The 17,975-nt window shown below is 44.4% G+C and overlaps 1 protein-coding gene across 3 annotated transcripts in view; it reads left to right on the plus strand.

Moving 5' to 3' along the window:
• The window catches only part of cbfa2t3 (CBFA2/RUNX1 partner transcriptional co-repressor 3), a 104,383-nt gene that overhangs the window by 71,237 nt on the left and 15,171 nt on the right, over positions 1–17,975 (plus strand). For 2 of the 3 annotated variants that reach the window (XM_053864739.1, XM_053864740.1), the window contains one exon: positions 17,520–17,675. In XM_053864739.1, the coding sequence (XP_053720714.1) occupies positions 17,520–17,675 (156 nt within the window). Of the gene's footprint in view, positions 1–6,203; positions 7,120–17,519; positions 17,676–17,975 lie in introns of those variants that run through there. The other variant, XM_053864741.1, reaches the window with a different exon arrangement.

The following is a 17,975-nucleotide window of genomic DNA, read 5'->3' on the forward strand; positions in this document are numbered from 1 at the left end:
TGGGAAAAACGTAATTGATTCTGACACCAAGCTGTGCCTGGGGAGAAGGAGACTCCACTTAAATCAGCGAAAGGTTGAAGAATAAAGAGAGATCCATTAAGATTCGCACATTAAAGGCATAATTTTAAAGATGTTTAATATATAGAAAGTGTGAAAGAAAGGGACTGAAGTGCTGAATTACCTGCAGCGCTCGCCATCTCTTGGCAGTAATGAGCTTTGTGAACGTTGCATTGATAAGGCCTCTGTAATTAGGCTTAACCAAATCACCCCCTGAATGTCTGTGATAAAAAAAATGAATAAATAAAATAGCGGGACTCTGGTGTGGATGTTCACGTGTATACATACACAAGCATGCACATACCAATACCAGACAATATCTGGGGGGTTCTGTGGGATTTAAATCATTAGTTTTGTTGCAGGTAGTTTACCTGTGTGACATTGTGTGTGAGTGCATCTGCGAGTGTCAGTCTGTGTGTGTGTGTGTGTGTGTGTATGTGTGAGAAAGCGCGAGAGAGCCGCAGCAGAGGCTTCCTGTGAGGGAGCAGATGTCGCTGAGCTCAGGCACAGCTGCGAAGGGCGATAACCACGGTGGCAAGAATATGTCGGCACGCTGGCTCTTTTCCCTGGGTCTTATCTTCCGCACACAGCTCACTGACTTGCACGCGCACGCACACACACCAAGACACAAATGGGGAACTACCACCCAGCACTCACACACGCTAACGGAAGGTCCTGATAGAGTGTAAGGTAGTGAAAGAGATGGAGGACGCAGGAGGACTGACTAAATCAGTGAACTTTGTGGTATAAGGTGCTATGAATTCTTACAAGGCTGAGGCTCATGTCTATACTATCACAGGGCATTTTATTCCAATCCTAATCCTTCATAGTTACATAACTGTCGAGATGTTCTTACTATAAAGAGATCTCACATCACTATACAAAAGACAAACTGTTCCTACCTCTCCCATAATGTGCTGCAACAGCTGAAGCTAAGCAGTTCATATTGGATCTGGAAATAGCTGAATAATTGGGCTGTGAGTATGGACTGAGGTCTCGTCCTCACACGTCCTCTCAGTAACAGTCCGGACCTGTGTGAATGCGTGGACGTGGACATTTCGTCCCAGTGGCAAATGTTGTAGTGAGGATAACCAATGTTTACCATTTTTTCCAGACAATAAGTCACAGTCTTTTTCCTTTTTTGTGTCTTGCTCTCAGGTGTGACTTTTATATAGTAAAATATGTAATATAATTTATTCAAAAATGTTATTTCACATTGACCGCAGGCCGAGGAGTAAACATTTCATTACATCTGTGATACGCCACAGGTGTCCTCCATGTCACAAATCTGATGTGAGCATGATTATAGTGGTTTTTGGTGTCATTCAGTGAAAAAAAAACTAAATGACCGGATGGTGCAACCCACCGAACACTATCACAGCTTGTGAACCATACTTTGTGTGCGCAGCCTGGACCACCTCTGAGACCCGGTGCCAGCGACTGCCAATGAGTGATATTTACTAAATTCTTATGATTAAACGCTGGTTTTGTCACTGTCATCAGAGTAATAAGTGTTATGAATGGTGACGGCTTTTGAGGCTTTTCCGTCAAATTGCTACATTCTGCGCAGTGGATAAATGTTATTGCTTAGTTATTCATTGAGACTGGGTTGCATATACTGGAGTCAGGAGTAAAATTGATCTTTATCAAGGATTTTTTTGGCGTTATCGTGGTGACTCAAGCACTGTCTTAGCGCCACTGCTGTGTGTAAATTTGTAAATTTTCAATGATTGCTTTTCATGTTTCATCCCTTATCAAAATTGCAGGATTCTCTCAGTAATTGTTGATTTTTCATGTTTTTTGACTTTTGCTATCAGTTGGCTGTTCAATTTTACTCTCATCTGTCAACACCTTTTTTCGTCTGAAGAAACTAGAACAAGCTTTAACAGTAAATTGCAACCACAGAACAGGCAGACCAGGCTTTGATTTCAAACAAAAGATGCACGCAAAATAAAATGGATCAAAGTTTTAAATGCACATGCAATGTGAATATTTAACTTACCTTCAGATTATAGCTGTGTATTAAATCAATTCATGACAAATTCTTGGTGTTGTTTTTGCTATTTTAGATGACTCACTCATGTCAGACAATTTTGCATTTCAAATTAAGAGGACGAACATTGGTTTCATTAGCAATATCTGTAAAGTGTACGAGACGTGTTGAAAGGGACGAGAACAAGAGAGAGAGAGAGAGAGAACAAGACTGTGACAGAGAAACAGAGAGGTGGGCAGAGGATCGAGAGAGAGCAGTTATCCTCTCTATTTTCTCAGCACCAGCTTTGTGGTTTCTATGAGGAACAGATGTTCACAACTTGATACAGTGCCTCATTCCTCTCTGCGCTCTATCTCCAGTGCCAGCTCCACCAACTGTCTCTCTGTGCACACATACACATGCATTCACACAGGAGATATACATTTGTGTCTCTGCAGACGACTGCTTTTTGTTTCACCAGCTCGTTCCCATAGCATCTATAGCTGCAGAAAATGATAATGTTGATTCAGGTTTCAATTCAATTTTCCAGTCTGGCGTCTTTGAAAGGACTTACATTCACTCATATGAGCCATATGCCACAATCAACATCTTGGATGGACCGATTACTTATGCAAGAAATGATGGGGTATTGTTGAGACCTCCACATGTTCCCACAAAAACAAAGGCTGTCCATTATCTGCACTTATTTTACTGTTTATCTTAGCAAACAAAGAGAACTATTTTTAGCTCATGTACAAATAATGTAAATGTAAACCTGAAAATGATAGCCCACAATAATTGTAATAAATCTTAAAATTTATGTTTGTTTACACATTGGATTAGAAGGTAATATTACTGCATAAACATTAGTTTAATGTCTGATTACATATATTTATAGTGCAGTGTCTTAAACCATAGTGATTTTCTCCTTTCCTTTTTTCATTTCAGTTTCACATCAACTAAAGCAAGCATTTTGAAAGTGTTCATAACCAATCCAATTCCCATTAAAGCAAGCTGACCACAAGTTAAAACTTTCACCAAATGCATAAAAAACAATCCTTTTTCCCGGAATTTATTTAAAAAAAAGGATACGTTGGCCTCATCAATATACTCCGTACCGGAGATTCTCGACTTGTGTGGGTCATGATCCAAAAGTGAATCTGCTTTCAATGTCACCCTGCCCACAACTGGAATAAACTTATGAAGAGAATATTCAAACAGCTAGTGTCTCTGCTCAGGCTAAATTGTTTTATGTGAGAGTTCAACTGTGGGATCACCGTCAGGTTATTTACGTGTGGTGATCCGTCCCAAAGTCTGACCAGTTGAGCGACATCTCTGAGCTGCAATACAGGAATCTCGCTTCAAATGAATATCAGAATTAGTAGCCATAACAATAAGCTGTTTTCAGAGGAAGGAACCGTTATTAACAGGTCCATCATACTGGAACAGCCAGACCAATCCATGTGGCTCTTGAGCACCTTACATTAAAACGTTCTCGTCTATCTGGCATCCATTGTCACATAAAGAAAAAAAAGGAGCCTATAAAGTATCAAATAAAACCAGTGAAAATGATGTTCTTCACCGGTCACGCTTGTTGAAGGACGTTGTTGTGGAGAGCCGGTATTGAAATTGAAATCCTTGTCATGTCTGGCCGACTTCAACGGCCGACACTTTGTTGCTTGATTGCAAACTAAATGTCAGAGGTCCGTCGGTGCAATTTGTAAAGGAAGCATTCCGCCACACGTGCTTGAGCGGGTGGGTCAATGATCCGTCACAGCATGCTGTGTAACAGAACGTGCTGCTCTTTGTCTCCTTCTCTTTGGTGGCATTATGAAACAGCATGGAGTTTCTCTAAGGAACAAAGCCTCAATATGACATGTTTTCAACATCAAACTGCAGTGATTTTTTTGAGATTTCTTTTTCCCAAAGAAATGTTCTCCCTGGTAGCCTACTGCTATTTGACTGCTGCCCAACAGGAGTGATGAAAGATGGAGAAGGAAAGCAGCGGTGAGAAGAGAGCTCGAGTACAATAGGTCCAGCCTTCCAGTTCAGTCATCCTCTTCGGCTTATCTTCCTCCAGCCATTGACTGCCATTACAGGAGAGGATTTACAATGTGTGCCGCAAATTCACTCTCGTCGCGCACATTTGCATATCTTCAAACAGATTTAAATAATGAAACTGGACTTAGGATGGATAAAAGTTTCACTTTATTCTGCTTTTTGGATTTACAGAGAAACAAGCTCACATGAACATATACAGTACCTCAGGGGCCTCAGCAGCTGAGCGACTGACAAAGAGGTGGCGATGAGGAGACAACAACGTTTTGGTCTTTAATGCAATCAAAGGGACTTCTAATTACAGTATTATGGCACCGACAGTTCATCCACCCGCGTCCTCACCTTCTTTGTGTGGTTTATCTGGCCGACCACATGGAGTGTCGAAGCTAACCCACTGACCGCTCAACAAAAGGCCAAATTAAGAGGAGCGAGAGGCTGTCGTGGAGGGAGGCTGACAGGTTGACTGACGCTGTTGCAGAAGAGAATAGCTTCCCGTCAATCTTGAGCCTGTCACTTTGACAGGAATCCTTTCTTTGGATGCAACCCCCTTTGCCAACCTTTCTGTCACTCAAGACCACACAGACATACACACACACACACCTTTTTCAGTATTCCGCTCCGATGCCGAACTAGAGACAAATAAGCACCTAGAATACTAAGAATTCACAAACAACCCTCCGCTGCTGGTGTACAGAACTACCTTGGGCCATCATTATGAAAGAGAGGAACTGAAATATAGAGAGCGGGTTTCATGAAAACTCCATTCATCACCTTGACAACCATTTTTCTACCCTGACAGGCCCACTGGTAATGGCCTGTGTACCTGTTTATGTGATGTCTACTTCACTGTGCCAGTTGGAGCATTCGTTGTGGTCATGAGCTGGACTTTTAAATAGTTTTTGTACTTTGATTAATTACCCAAATACCCAATACCCAACATATCTCTGCGAGTGCACCAGGGATGTGCAGCACTCCAGCGATTATTATGTAGAAAAAAAGGCATTTATGTTGGTGAGACTGGGAGCCGGGCAGAGCAGCTGTCTCTGTGTACTTTATGAGCTGGTTTTGTTTGTTTTATGAAAACAGGAGGGGTCAGGACGCTGGCAGCTTTGTCTTCTGCCCCCCTACATGACACTGTGAGTTTGTGTGTCTACCAGAGTGGCAGCAAATGGACAGGTGGATGGTTCTCACTAGACAGGACACGGATGTACTTGTCTCTGACCGTTGTTTTTTTTTTTTTTTTTTTTTGTATCATGATATTTGATATTATGAGACCATGTTTGTTTAGAATCAAACTATGTGGAAAGTAAACGTTAAAATAAATTCAATTTGACATATTTTTTTCTGATCGATAACTCCACAGAACATCGTAGCTGTGGACCCATATACCTTCATGGGATTCAAAACACTGACTGGATGAATAAATCTCAATATGTTATTAATTCTATTATTAAAGATGGCTCCCTCCTTGTAAACATAGGTTAGAAATTCAAGCAACATATCAATGGAGATAGATGTTATTTGGAAAATATAGTCCGTGATCACATACGCTTTTATTCAAGGATTGTTTGTTCCAAACTGGAACTGAAACTATTACGTTATTATTATTATTATATCATTATTATTATTTTGCAGATGAGCACGCATTGTCATCTGTCTTTGTCAAGCAACCTGTCTCCTATCATTCGGAGAAACAGCGCCCCCCACGGGCAGAGGGCGGAACACTTTCAATCTGAAGGAAGAAATGTAACGATCACATCTGAGGACAGTTCCCAAACATGCCTGTCTACATTATTATACATAGTGAATTAAAGCGCGCATTGATGCTCGATATGACGACATGTAGTATATGTGTAGTTATCGTTGTTGACTGTGATTGTTTGATAGTTTGGCGCACGTGATCTATCATTTTGTTTCAGAATAGTTCTTTTTTCTGGACTCTTCAATTTGATTTTCTTGAATTTGGATTCCAGAACAAAGAAGTGCGCTTGATGGTACCAGAGAGACAGCGAGGATGAGGAGAGAGACAGAGAGAGAGAGGGAGAGGGGTGGATGGAGGGTTGTTGGAGGAGGGGGGGGGAGTCGCTCCAGATGGTGTTTAAACGCAGACAGAAGGCTACAGCGAGGACACGGAGAGAGAGAGAGCGAGAGAGAGAGAGAGAGAGAGAGGAGAGGGAGAGACTAACCCAGCACCGCGGACCCGCCAGCTCCATTCATCACCGGACACCAAACAAGAGTGAAACACCTCCATGTCTGACTCACCGGGGAGAACCGTCTCGTTTGTGTGACAGCAGGGACAGCGGCATCGGAGGATCGCACCGAGGAGGAGCAGGAGGACCGGCTCGAGGGATCGCGTCCGCCTCAACTGTTTTCCCACTAGAGAAGCGGACGAACCCATGCGATCGGATGTATTCGGACTTATTGGTGGCTGTGGATCCAGCGTGAAGTCGAGAAAAGAGTCGGAAAGTTGCAGAGTGCAAGCGACGGATCTTCATAGATTAATATATTGATATAGAAATATCTATTTTTTTCCCTCTCTCACGGCAAGAAGTGACGGGGTTTGAGAAGTCCAAGGACAGCTGCGAAACCATTTTCTCTCTCTGATTTTATTTATTCTACTTTCTGAAAATGAAAAAAAGGGGCGGAATTCCATGAAGTTGTGATATTTGCCGTCACAAAAAAAATCCGTCTTCCTGCTAAAACCAAAGATTGTAAATGTGCTTACGGATCTCTACCATTTCCTTCTGAGACGATAATAAAATACCTCATAATTTATTGAAAGTTGGAAAGTCAAGAGCCCATCAGAACTCCCAAAGGAAACGTTTTCTTGTGTTTCACTGTGGCTTCTTCTGCCTCTTTGCTCTCCATATTAGAAAGACAATACACGGGGATTACACCGGGACTGCTTTCCCAACGGCTTTATCCCTCACACCTTCTCCAAATAATGAGGATCCAGAGCATGACAAGCCTGATTTAGACACTATCTGGTGTGGATTATCACCACTTTCCTGCCTGACCCGACCGTCACTAAAGTAAGTGCATCCCAAAACATTTGACCTTTTTAGTCATGTCTCAAGTAGCGTCACAGGAACCTGTTTTAATTGACTTTAATAAATAAGCAGGTGTCTTGGAGGTAGCGTGCTCTATGACTAATTTTTAAAAAAAATATGATTTTAAATACATGATTTTGTCATTTTAACTTCCTCTGTGTTGCTGAGGAGAGACATGAAAGACTAAGGTGGATCATTCTGGGTGTTGCTGTTTCATCAAAGTGATGCTGAGACAAAGTGATGACACAAAATCTTTCCTCCGTGTGTCATAGTCTCCACCTGGACTGTAGGGAGGTGATGGACGTGTGTGAAAGGGATGAATTGAGTCGTTTAGCCTTTTCTGTCATCACACAACCCCTTTTACGAGAGGTCCATTCTGTTCCTCCAGTTCAGTGCTGCAGTCTCCAATGCACCTGAGTGGACTTGAGATATTGATACAACCCAATCCGCCACTTATATTTTGCCCACAACAGAGCAAATGATCTGTTCGACAACACTCTTTAACTCCTTTCCTTTAGTTTTTTGGCATTTGACCATAGTTCCTACAAAAGAAGAATTATATATATTTCTTTCTGTTAACTGGAGAATCCAGTACTTTATTTAAAAAAAAAATAGCTAGAAACTAAAGTCATTTTCAAGAATAAAAAAGAACATTAAAGTATTACACCAAGCTTTGATGGTAAACAAACAGTGGAGACACTCCCTCCGAGGAAACAAGTCCAGCCAGAGGTTCGATCCCCACTTGAACAGCCTCAGCTCGCTTCCGCCTCTGAGTGCAACAGTAAAACACTCCAGCCATCTTTTCTTCTCTGCAGGACGCAGCCCTGCATAATTGCCCCTGGTAAATATCGTCTGAATTATTGAACAGCTGATAATAGTCTCAAACAATAGATGGGGAGGTTGCAGGGGTGAAACCGCACTGCAGACACCCAACCTCACCGCACATCATTCCTCCCATCACCAACCAAGACGTCAACCACCTCGCCTCTCCCACCACAGAGCAAGCGGTTGCAAAGTCTTTTAAAGGAACTTCAATTAATTTGCCCCCGTACTTCAGCTGAATGTGCATGTAGCCCTGCTATTGTTGAGCAGCGAAGATGGGATGTAGTTCCTACTGCCTCAAGGAAAATGGATGGGCACAGTAGTCAATAACTGTTGTCGCGTTTCAATTCCGTTATTCATAACCACTTTCCAAGTAAAGTGCCCACACTTGAGGTCCCAAAATGTGCCAGCCCTTGGCGACAATAGCATCCTAAATTGCTGTATATGAAAGGAGAACATGCTGCAGAGGCGTGCATTTAAAGGTTGGACTTGAAAAACGGAGAGCATTGATGTAAACAAAGAGTTCAAGACATTCATTAAAAAGACCTGAAAGAAAAGTCTCTCTCTCTATAGTATGAAAAAAGCTGCTTGATATGAATGCGCCTGGCTCACTGGAGTCTTTAGAAGAGCGCGGTGTCGGGTGAAAGTTTTCCTAACCCGCGCGACACCTGCAGCAGGTGACTGAACTCTGTCTACTGTGACTCCATGCTGCGCTCAGATGTGTGAATGTGACCACTGCGCTCGTGTGGGTTTTGTGTGCTGTGTAATTATAGTGATCTAAATGCAGGCAGTGCAGGTGAAGCCGGCTATCTCCTAATTAATGAGCAGAGCAGATGGCCTCAGGTGGGCGGCAGCCATGAACCCACAGCGAGCAAGTCAGGTGGTCAACACAACACAGACACCTGGACCACTGCAAACAAGCAAGCCTGACACAGCCGTCGACGCAAGTCAGAGACCGGTGCTGAAGCTTTTTGGAGTTAATGGACGGAGCCATAAACAGCTCCTGTCTGGTGGGTTTCTTTTTATTGCCGCGCTGGCTTGAATAAATCCATTTCCGTTGCCATATGTAATGTGCTTATTGAAGTGCATGTGAGCAAGCAACAGCTCCTATAGTAGACACTTACAGTTCATTCTCCGATTTTCCAAGCTGACAAGAGGTTCATTCGAATAGAATTAAGAGGACGGTGATTTGACACATATTCATACTCAATCTTTTGCAAAGCACATGGTTTGTTCTGAATAATATGTAGCATTATTATTATTGACCGTAGCACAGTGAACGAGCAGGTTCCCCCGGCTATATCTGTTAACATGTTGCTCAGTGGACTCACAGAAATCCAGCGCCACAACTATATAACAAATGTCCGTAATGAGATCAGTGTGTCTTCAAGGAGTGAATGACCTGGTACTGTTCTGCATTGTTCTGCTGTTGTCTTTTCCCATAGTAGGAAAGATCACTTTGTTTCTGGCTGCCTCCTGATGTGTTGGCCCTGGTCTGCTCCACACATGTGTTTGACATTACTGTGACAAGGCTGCCCAGCCTCTCTGGGGAGATGGGGAATGTCAAAGACTATAGAGTGGAGAAGCCAACAGCTTCCCAACATCTGATGGAATGAGAAACACACTGGCTGGATGGCTGGTCTGCTGACGCCACAGCGTGGGAGCAAGCGCAAAAGGGTGGAGGCCAAACGTGTGCTAACTATCACTTTTCTGTCATCTGTTGCGCACAGATTTGCTCAATATTTAGAGAATATTTTGGAGAGCAAACAATGTGACGGTGTGACAAAGGTGTAAACTTGCTGATCCTATACATCTGTTTCTGTTGAATCCTTCCTGTGGTGTTGTAGTTTTATACCCTCACTTAGCTTCCCTTAATATCACATGGAGTCACCTTCATTGCCACTAATCTTGACCAAGTAGCGCTGAAAGGAAGGATGTGTTTAGGTTTCTGATAGACACAGCACGTGCGAACACACCCTCCGACTGGCTGACAGTCACATCCTCCTCCCTTCCTCGTCTTGTGTCTGTTTCACCTCTCGTGTTCCCTCTTCACCTTGTGCTTCCTCACTTGCTCTCTGACCTTTGACCTTCTTTCATGCCTCTCCTTTGTGTCGCACTCTCAGTCGCACAACATCACCTCCCACCTATTCCAGTTCGTGGTAGGAAGTGTGCTGCGATCAGAGTCAGACACAGGAAACAGCTGGGCTAATCTACAGTAGCACCAGCTGACTTTTTTTGTGTGTCAACCAAGGGGGTTCACAGAGAAAATGGGAAGTGCATATCGCTGCTTGATATGATGTATTCCACCCTTCCCTTGTCCTGACCCACACTAAGGCATTAATCACAGAAGTGTGGTAAACAAGCAAAAAAAAAAAAAGTCAAATAGAGAGTCAAGTTATTAGCAGCGGCTCTGGACAGCCACAGACACATCCCTCTCATTCAATCCTCTATTTCTCCATGTAAGATATTTGGGTGTGAAATTAAAAAAGCTGTTATCTCCTGGAAACAGATCGGGTGCCACGCAGATGGTTCCGTCTTTTTTTTTTTTTTCCTTCATATGGCAGCCAGCGACTGCCGTTGTGTTACCAGTCAGAAGCACAGACCTTAATCTCGGCTCCAGCCTTCCTTCCTCTGCCTCTCTGTGTCTGCACACACGAAATCCGCTCCATACGATGAAACCATCACTTCAGAAACAATGTTTCAGTGCACAACAAACATGCTGAAAATGCCATGCAGTGAGTTGCTTATTGGTGGAAGGCGACGCTTAGAGAAGAAAACTGGTTGTTCATTGTTGCTTATCATACTAGTTTTTCGGAATTCAAGCGGTTTGTGTCTCATCATTGAGCATCATGTTCTTGAGAATGAGAGGCAGCTACTACAAAACAGTCTAAACTGTATATATACTTGCACATGCGTTCATTCCTTGTGGTGCGTTCTTTGATTTTTGTATTATTTTTTTCTTTGTCTCCTGGAAGAATTGTTGCTTTTTTGTGCTGCTCTTGATCAACAATTACATTTTTCCTCATGAAGATTCCCCACATGGTCCCTCTGTGCTGTGTGTGGCTCAGTCCTCCAAGCCTGGCGAATGTCAGGACTTATTGCTACAGTTCCTGCGGGGCCAGAAGTGGAAGCACGAGGACAATGGCACGCTGAGAAGCAGCTCCCGCTAAATAGACAGTTTTGTCAGCGCTGGCGAGCGCCAGCTCTGTCGTTTAGCGCTGAATGAAATGAAATACATGACACCAAGCTGTTGTTTGATTTGTCATCGTAGCTGTGACTGATGGTTCCGCGTTGGCTTCGGCAGAGAACATTCAGGTGTTTGCAAAACGAGATGGATTATGAACCTCTGAGCCACTAACTGCCAACCAACATGAGGATGAGTTGATTTTGCTGTTGAATAGAAGCAGCCTTGAAGCGGCAACACAACTGAATTTGTTTCGTGACCAAGCCTAATTTTGGTTTTGGCTCATGTAATAACATGCCGTTTCTCTTTAAAATTAAAGCTCAGTTTTCAGTTCAGTTTAGTACTTCATTGTTTTGGAAGACATTTGTGAGGTGGACTCACAACTGTCCCCATACCTCCAAAGCTTCATCTTTGCTATGAATTACTCCAACAAAACGGAACAATTGCAGCAGCTGCCATTAGAATACAGCCCTAAATACATTCATATTCCAAGCCGTTTGTTTTCCAAAAACCTGATCTGGATCCCAGGCAGAAAACCTGTTTGTGACTCTGCACTAATTTTGACCAGCTCATGTACACGTGTTGCCAGGGTCAAATCCTAGTCTTTGTGCTCCATAAACCAGCAGGCGGCCGCCATGACGTCAGAGCAAACACGGCTTCTCTTGGCTGCAGCTGGTTTGAAGGAAGGAAAACAGGAGAGAAGAACACAGAGGGAAAGACGGAGCAGGACAGCAGCTGTCAGGCCTCCATCGCACACCTGTCACACAGGAAGTGGGTGCCCGCCACTGTTTCCTGGATACACCTCCTCAAACACTGCTCCTGACGGAGATGGAGGCAGGACATCTGCTCGGTGGAAGGCAGCGCCGTGCACCGACAGATCAATAAACTTGATGCAGCATTAAGAACAAAAGTGAGCAATAGCAAAAGCTGCTTCATGGCTGTGTTTCTCACATTCCCAGGAGGTCCTGTTTGTTGAAGAGGATGTTTGTGTTACAGCAGAACTCTGTGACGAACAGGTCACTTTTGCTGAAAGTCCAGATCAACTCTCCCACAAACACGCCTCAGACATTAGAGTGGGTCATTCCCACGCTTGTTCTTCTATTCAAGCATTTGCATCCCCCCCCTGTCAGTGATATAAATGGATCCAGATGCAGCAAACGCTCATACTCCAGTCAGTTGCTGCTTTGGCTCCACGTCCACCAAACATTTGTACCTGGACACAAAGGTGTCACGGCTAGCTGCTTCCTCCCTGTGCCCTGCTGTGGCCTCACTTGTTCAAACGCCCTCCTGTTTGTTTGTCAGGCTTGTCAGGCAGGTTCCTCCAGAGATTCCCTTTGCCATATTCCCAGGCTGCCCTTCATGCTGCCTGTATGCAATTAACAGAGTAATTAAAAGGCTGATGAGCTAATTGGTGCTGAGAGAGGTGCAGGTGTTTGGAGCTTTGTTCGCCAAAGTGCATTCGACTGTTTACATCTTACAGATGACTGCTTCTGAAGAGCACGCATGTCAATGTGGTTTTGTGATTCGCCGTTTTCGTCTGAAACAAAACGCTGCGTCGTGACGTGGCTAACTGTCATTTTAAGTCGGTAGCTTTTACATACAGAGGATTGAAATGCCATTTTTTTTAACTTTTCCATTTTCAGTTTTTAGCTAACGCCATATCACTCCTCTGGGCAGCGTGACCTGCGCTAACCTTGCTGTGACCTCCATGTGACCTGAATAATTCTTTGTCAATAAAACTCAAGAGAGTCAGATTCATTAGCCTCAAACAGCTGTGCAACACTCTAAAACATTGTCTACCACAAACACTCCTACTGTTGCTCCGCCAGTGGTATATCAAGTTATATGACCAAATTGATACACTGATCACAAAAAATCCCCGCTGTACAGACTTCATGTAAGTCTGATCAGATGCTACAAACACGGCAGCCTCCGGCGCTGCTCGCAGCTGGCACGCGACCGACGGGATGAAGCAAAAACATGTAAAACAGAGGGAACAAAGGAGGAGCAGACGCTACACGTGTATCTTATTCGGTCTTTGTGTCTGTCTACCTTTTTCTCTGGCTCGTTCCCAGACGTGAACTCGCTCTCTCGTGTTTTTTCTGAATTCCCCCTTTCTGTATCTCTGTCTCGGTGTGGCAGCTGTGCTGGTGATGGCTGCGTGCCCATGGTGCAAGCTGGCTGTGGGGGTCCCAGGTGGTCCACATGACAGTTATTGATGTTCAGGTGTTCAACTACTTTCACACAGAGACCCTGAAGCCACACACACGAACACACGGGGAATCGTGATAACACATTTCAAATGCATACACCGCACGTCATATATGTGCTTAACCCGGACCTCAACCAATGAGGTCTGGGATATCTGTCTTTACTGGATATCTGGGGTGATTTTTGTTTAATATGAACACAGCAATTGTGTTTTAGGTCATGTTTATTGGGCTTGGAAAGAACTGAACAAGGTGTATGTATTCAATCTCCTCTCCTGTACTGTTGCTTGGTCTGTTCTAATTTTGTTTAATAAGATGCAACATACAACTGCATATTCCAATACTTTCGATTGGGCAGAAATATTGTTCTCAATGTATTCCATCAGACTTGTTTTGGCGCTCAAATATGGAGCCTGAGTCGTGCTACCGGTGCCCTCTTCTCTCCAGATGTCTCCACTTAGCTGAGGAGTTGCTGTTGGCGCAGCCTGCCACGGCCGATTGTCACAAATACTTTTCTTTATTTAGGAATGACTGAGTTTGTGGTGAGAGCAAATGGAGACCGAGAAGACGGATGCATCATCGCAGGGCAGCGGTGGGAATGAAAGAATGAAAATGAATTGTTGGCACTATGTCTTGGCGGGGTGAGACTCTGCGTTGAGGTGGCAAAGATGGACAGATGAGGATGGAGGGAGAGGTGAGAAAGCCAAGCAGCTTCAGTCTGACATCTGGATTTTATTAGCAGCCATTGGGAAAATGTGAAAAGGAAGTTTTTTTTTCTGTGTGAGCACGTCGGCAGCAGTGATATGCCGCACATAACCACTTCACTGCTGACGAGAGGAGCCGGGCCCTCCCAACGGAGAACAGATGGTCGCTAGAACTTCAATACAATTACATCAATAACAGCTTTCACAGATATGAGCCCTGTATGACAGGATTCCTGCTGCTTGGAGAGTCAGAAATACAACTCCTCAATCTTTAGCACCTCTGGTCCAGGAAAAAAAACGTCTTTAATCTCTTCTTACTTCCCATCTGTTGGACTGCTATGCAGCTTTTTCTGTGTTATTCATTTATTTATTGCTGAACGGAAATGAAAGACGGACCTGGACAAGGTTTTTCAGCTGCGGGGATGATGCATGTCCACGGCATGAGCACGTATTCTGCAGTTTTGGGAGCATGTGTGGATACATCTGTGGTGTACAGATGTGCGTGCACGCACTCTGCACAGGTCTGTCATTAGTTAAGTCTTTTAAATCCCTATGAGCCCAAATTAGTTCAAGATGAAGTGGAGGCTGGGACGCATCTGTAGAGTCAGTCTGGATGTTAAATATACGGGATGACATGTTGTATGCGACACAGTTTGGACCTGGAATTTGACCCGCCGCAGCTCAGACTCAGGCCCGGACTTTGCTAAAACGTGCTTTTACCTCGCGATCCGTTGCTGCAGCACCGTATGTCCAGAGAGCCGGCAACAATCCTTATGTTTTGATACGAACGCCTGGTAGGGGGCTGGAGGGCCAGAGGCTTGGGCTCTGTTTGTGTGGACTCCTCAGCGGCCTGATGGGGAACAGATGTGGGAAGGCAGGCGGCTGGGCATCCAGCCAGAGCAGCTGGGAGAAATTAAAAACAACAGCATTCCTGGAGACTGGGGGAATTACTGTGGGAGGGAGAGAAGCAAGGACTGAGACGGAGCGGGAGAGAGTTTTAGTGCGATGTGGTCATTGACGAAAGTCTCTGCGGAGTACGGGAGATTGAATAGACAGGAGGGATTTAAGAGAGGACCGCTCTGACTTCAGCGGTTAGCTAAAGCTAATAAGTAGCAGCTGTGTTTCCAGTGGAACACATATGTGTGCGCAGCCGAAGATATTCGCACAATCAACACTCAGGCAGGCCAGTGTGGAATTGGATGGTTCTTGTTTGTATGTGTATATAGGAGTGTTTATGTTCAGTGACTTTGAGGTGCGTTATTGAATATGTCTCCAGCAGAGCCATACACGAGTAGCCTGTGCTTGCACTTGTGTCTTGCCCACTTTTTTCAGCGGGGAATTGTTTTTCTTCTGGTTTCATCATGGCACGAGGGGAAGAGATAGAAGCCATACTTGGTGAGCAATCTGTGACTCCATATTACATCAAAAACAGAGATGTGCATGCAGCTGTGCTCCGTTCACAGCTGATGTGCTTCTTTTATTGCGCAAAAGATTCAATCAATGTGGTGCATCCGCGTGCAGAGTGGAGTACAGATGTTCACTGAGGCCAGCAAGGACACGGACGGGTGAATGTCTGCGACAGAGCGATGAGACGAAGCTGAACTTTAGCTACTTAACTTTCAGACGCTCCTTCTCTCGCCGCGTTTATCGTCCTTGGAGCACAATCGGTGCACAGATGGCCACATATGGGAGTGCAGACTTAGCAGACTTCCTAATGTATTAAAAGTCAAATCCATTGCTTTTTGTGTTGTGCACGTGTGCGCCCTGTCCCTGTAGCTTTTCAGATTAAACAGCTGTTGATAATCCAGCGCTGCGAGCAGACCGGGAGAACCCCTTATTTTGAAATACTTCCTTCTATACTTAATAATTACAATGCAATATCAATGAAGATCTCCTAATTGTGTGTGGGCACGATTTAATGGATCCGCACTGAAAACACCGTGGCTGACCTGCTTGTTTGTCTCAGCCTAGTAGCTGGGTCTATTAATACAGCCGAGGCCCGTCTGCTGCTATCTACAACCTTGTGTGTTTGTGTTCAACACGTCTGGCATGGGACAAACAGCGGAGTGCTCCTCATGTTCTTGAGGATCACTGTGTCAATGGCCCTCGTATTGCACACTCCAGAGTGGCACTCTTTAAATACAGACACCAGCTGTTGAACACTTCTATGTGAGCGTTCGGAAATAGGCCAACGCTGAGGCCAAGTGAACAAGACAAAAACACAAATATTGAAGCGTGGAATGAGTAGTTTCGGTCTGTGTTAATGATTTTTTCCTCATAAATTATTATTATTATTATTATTATTATTTGAATGCGGGGATACTGTGTGCATTAATCCAAACATTGTGGGCTGAATGGGCTAAAATTGAATATACTAACGTGCGTCAGAACTGTTATCTATTATATATTAGCAAAAATACCCAGTTATCCAAACTGCTCAGTCTCTCACAGGACACTCAGGAATAGATATTACTGTCACTCAGAGCACCCATTGCTTGATTCTGTTGAGCTACAAACAGGTTTTGTGTAATATATTTAGTCGTATAGAGTAGATGCTGTCATTTTTGACAAGCAGTCCAACGTCACCGGCTCAAGTGTCCTGCAGGTCGGAAGACTTTAACTTGACTTCAATTTGAGGAGGGCCATATTTTTGATCACATAAACCCAGAATCCATTTCTTTTTTCTCAGGTGACTGCCACACTGACTATCGATGTTCCACATGAAAGTGTCCAAGTGGGCTTTGACCAGAGGGCTTATGAAATGGGTTGTGACACCACATTAAAAAATGAATGATGTTTTGTTTGTGCATTACATGCCCAGTGGTCCTCACTGCAGGTGGTCAGGTGTGCCCTGTTTTGTCCGCATGACCCATCGCCTCAGCTCGTTGCCTTGTTTGGTCCTGGCCATGCTAGAGGACAGAGGAGCCATGGGTAACAGGATGGAGCTCTCCTGCTGAAAGCCAGACTGCTATGATGGACAGCAGCAGATCCAGCTGCACTTGTCACTGGCTATCAAGTGAGCTGTCTGAACCAGGGTACGAGAGGGGACAGCCGGGCCGAGCGTGCATGTGTGCGTCTGGAGGTTACAGCGGAGGGGCACTGATCAGGATTTCAGAGCTCCGTGTGTGTACGTTTGAAGGAGAGGCAGAGACAGAGGGGAGAGAAAGAAGGGGGCGGGGGTCTCAGCAGCAGCTGAGTGAGTGAGCAGGTGTTACTGTACGTCTCCCAGGCCCATGAATCTCTAACTAGAGAGACACAATACGACTTTGGACCCAGTTGTACTGACGGCATTGATTTGTTTGGGTTGCTTTTATGGAGCTTTCGGTTTGACGGAGACGATCGATGGCTCCCAGGTGAAATGTCAGAGGTCTGTCTTTAAGTCGACGTTTCCTTTTTCACAAGCTGGAGCTGGAGCTTAAGCAAGGTTCTCACTCTTTTTCTTCCTCTCCTTCTACATCCCAGGTAGCAGAGTGCAGAAGGTTGGAACAATGCCAGATTCACCTGCGGATGTGAAAACCCAGCCCAGGTCCACCCCACCCACAATGCCTCCTCCACCCCCGGCGGTCAGCCAGGCGACCAATCGCAACGCTTCGTTCACTCCGACCACCAGTAAATCAAGTAAAGTCCCGTTCTTTTCTTCCATAAACTTTTGTGTTTTGCACTGCAATTGTGAAGCTATTTCATTGTGTAAAGAGGATATATCTACATTTGTAAATCGTTACGTACTACTTCACAGGTGTTGGCAGCATCATGCTGCACTGAACCAAATACTTAAATATTTACTTGTCTAGTTGCTTGTATCTGACTTATGACAAAAGTTCCGTAACTTGGAAAAGGGCCTTGGATAGACAGTTTTCCTTTTAATAAATAAATTGGGAAGAAAAACAATGCAGTCTTTAGAAATGCAATGTTAAATTT

The sequence above is a fragment of the Synchiropus splendidus genome, chromosome 5 (assembly GCF_027744825.2).
Source record: "Synchiropus splendidus isolate RoL2022-P1 chromosome 5, RoL_Sspl_1.0, whole genome shotgun sequence".
In the NCBI taxonomy this organism is placed as follows: domain Eukaryota; kingdom Metazoa; phylum Chordata; class Actinopteri; order Syngnathiformes; family Callionymidae; genus Synchiropus; species Synchiropus splendidus.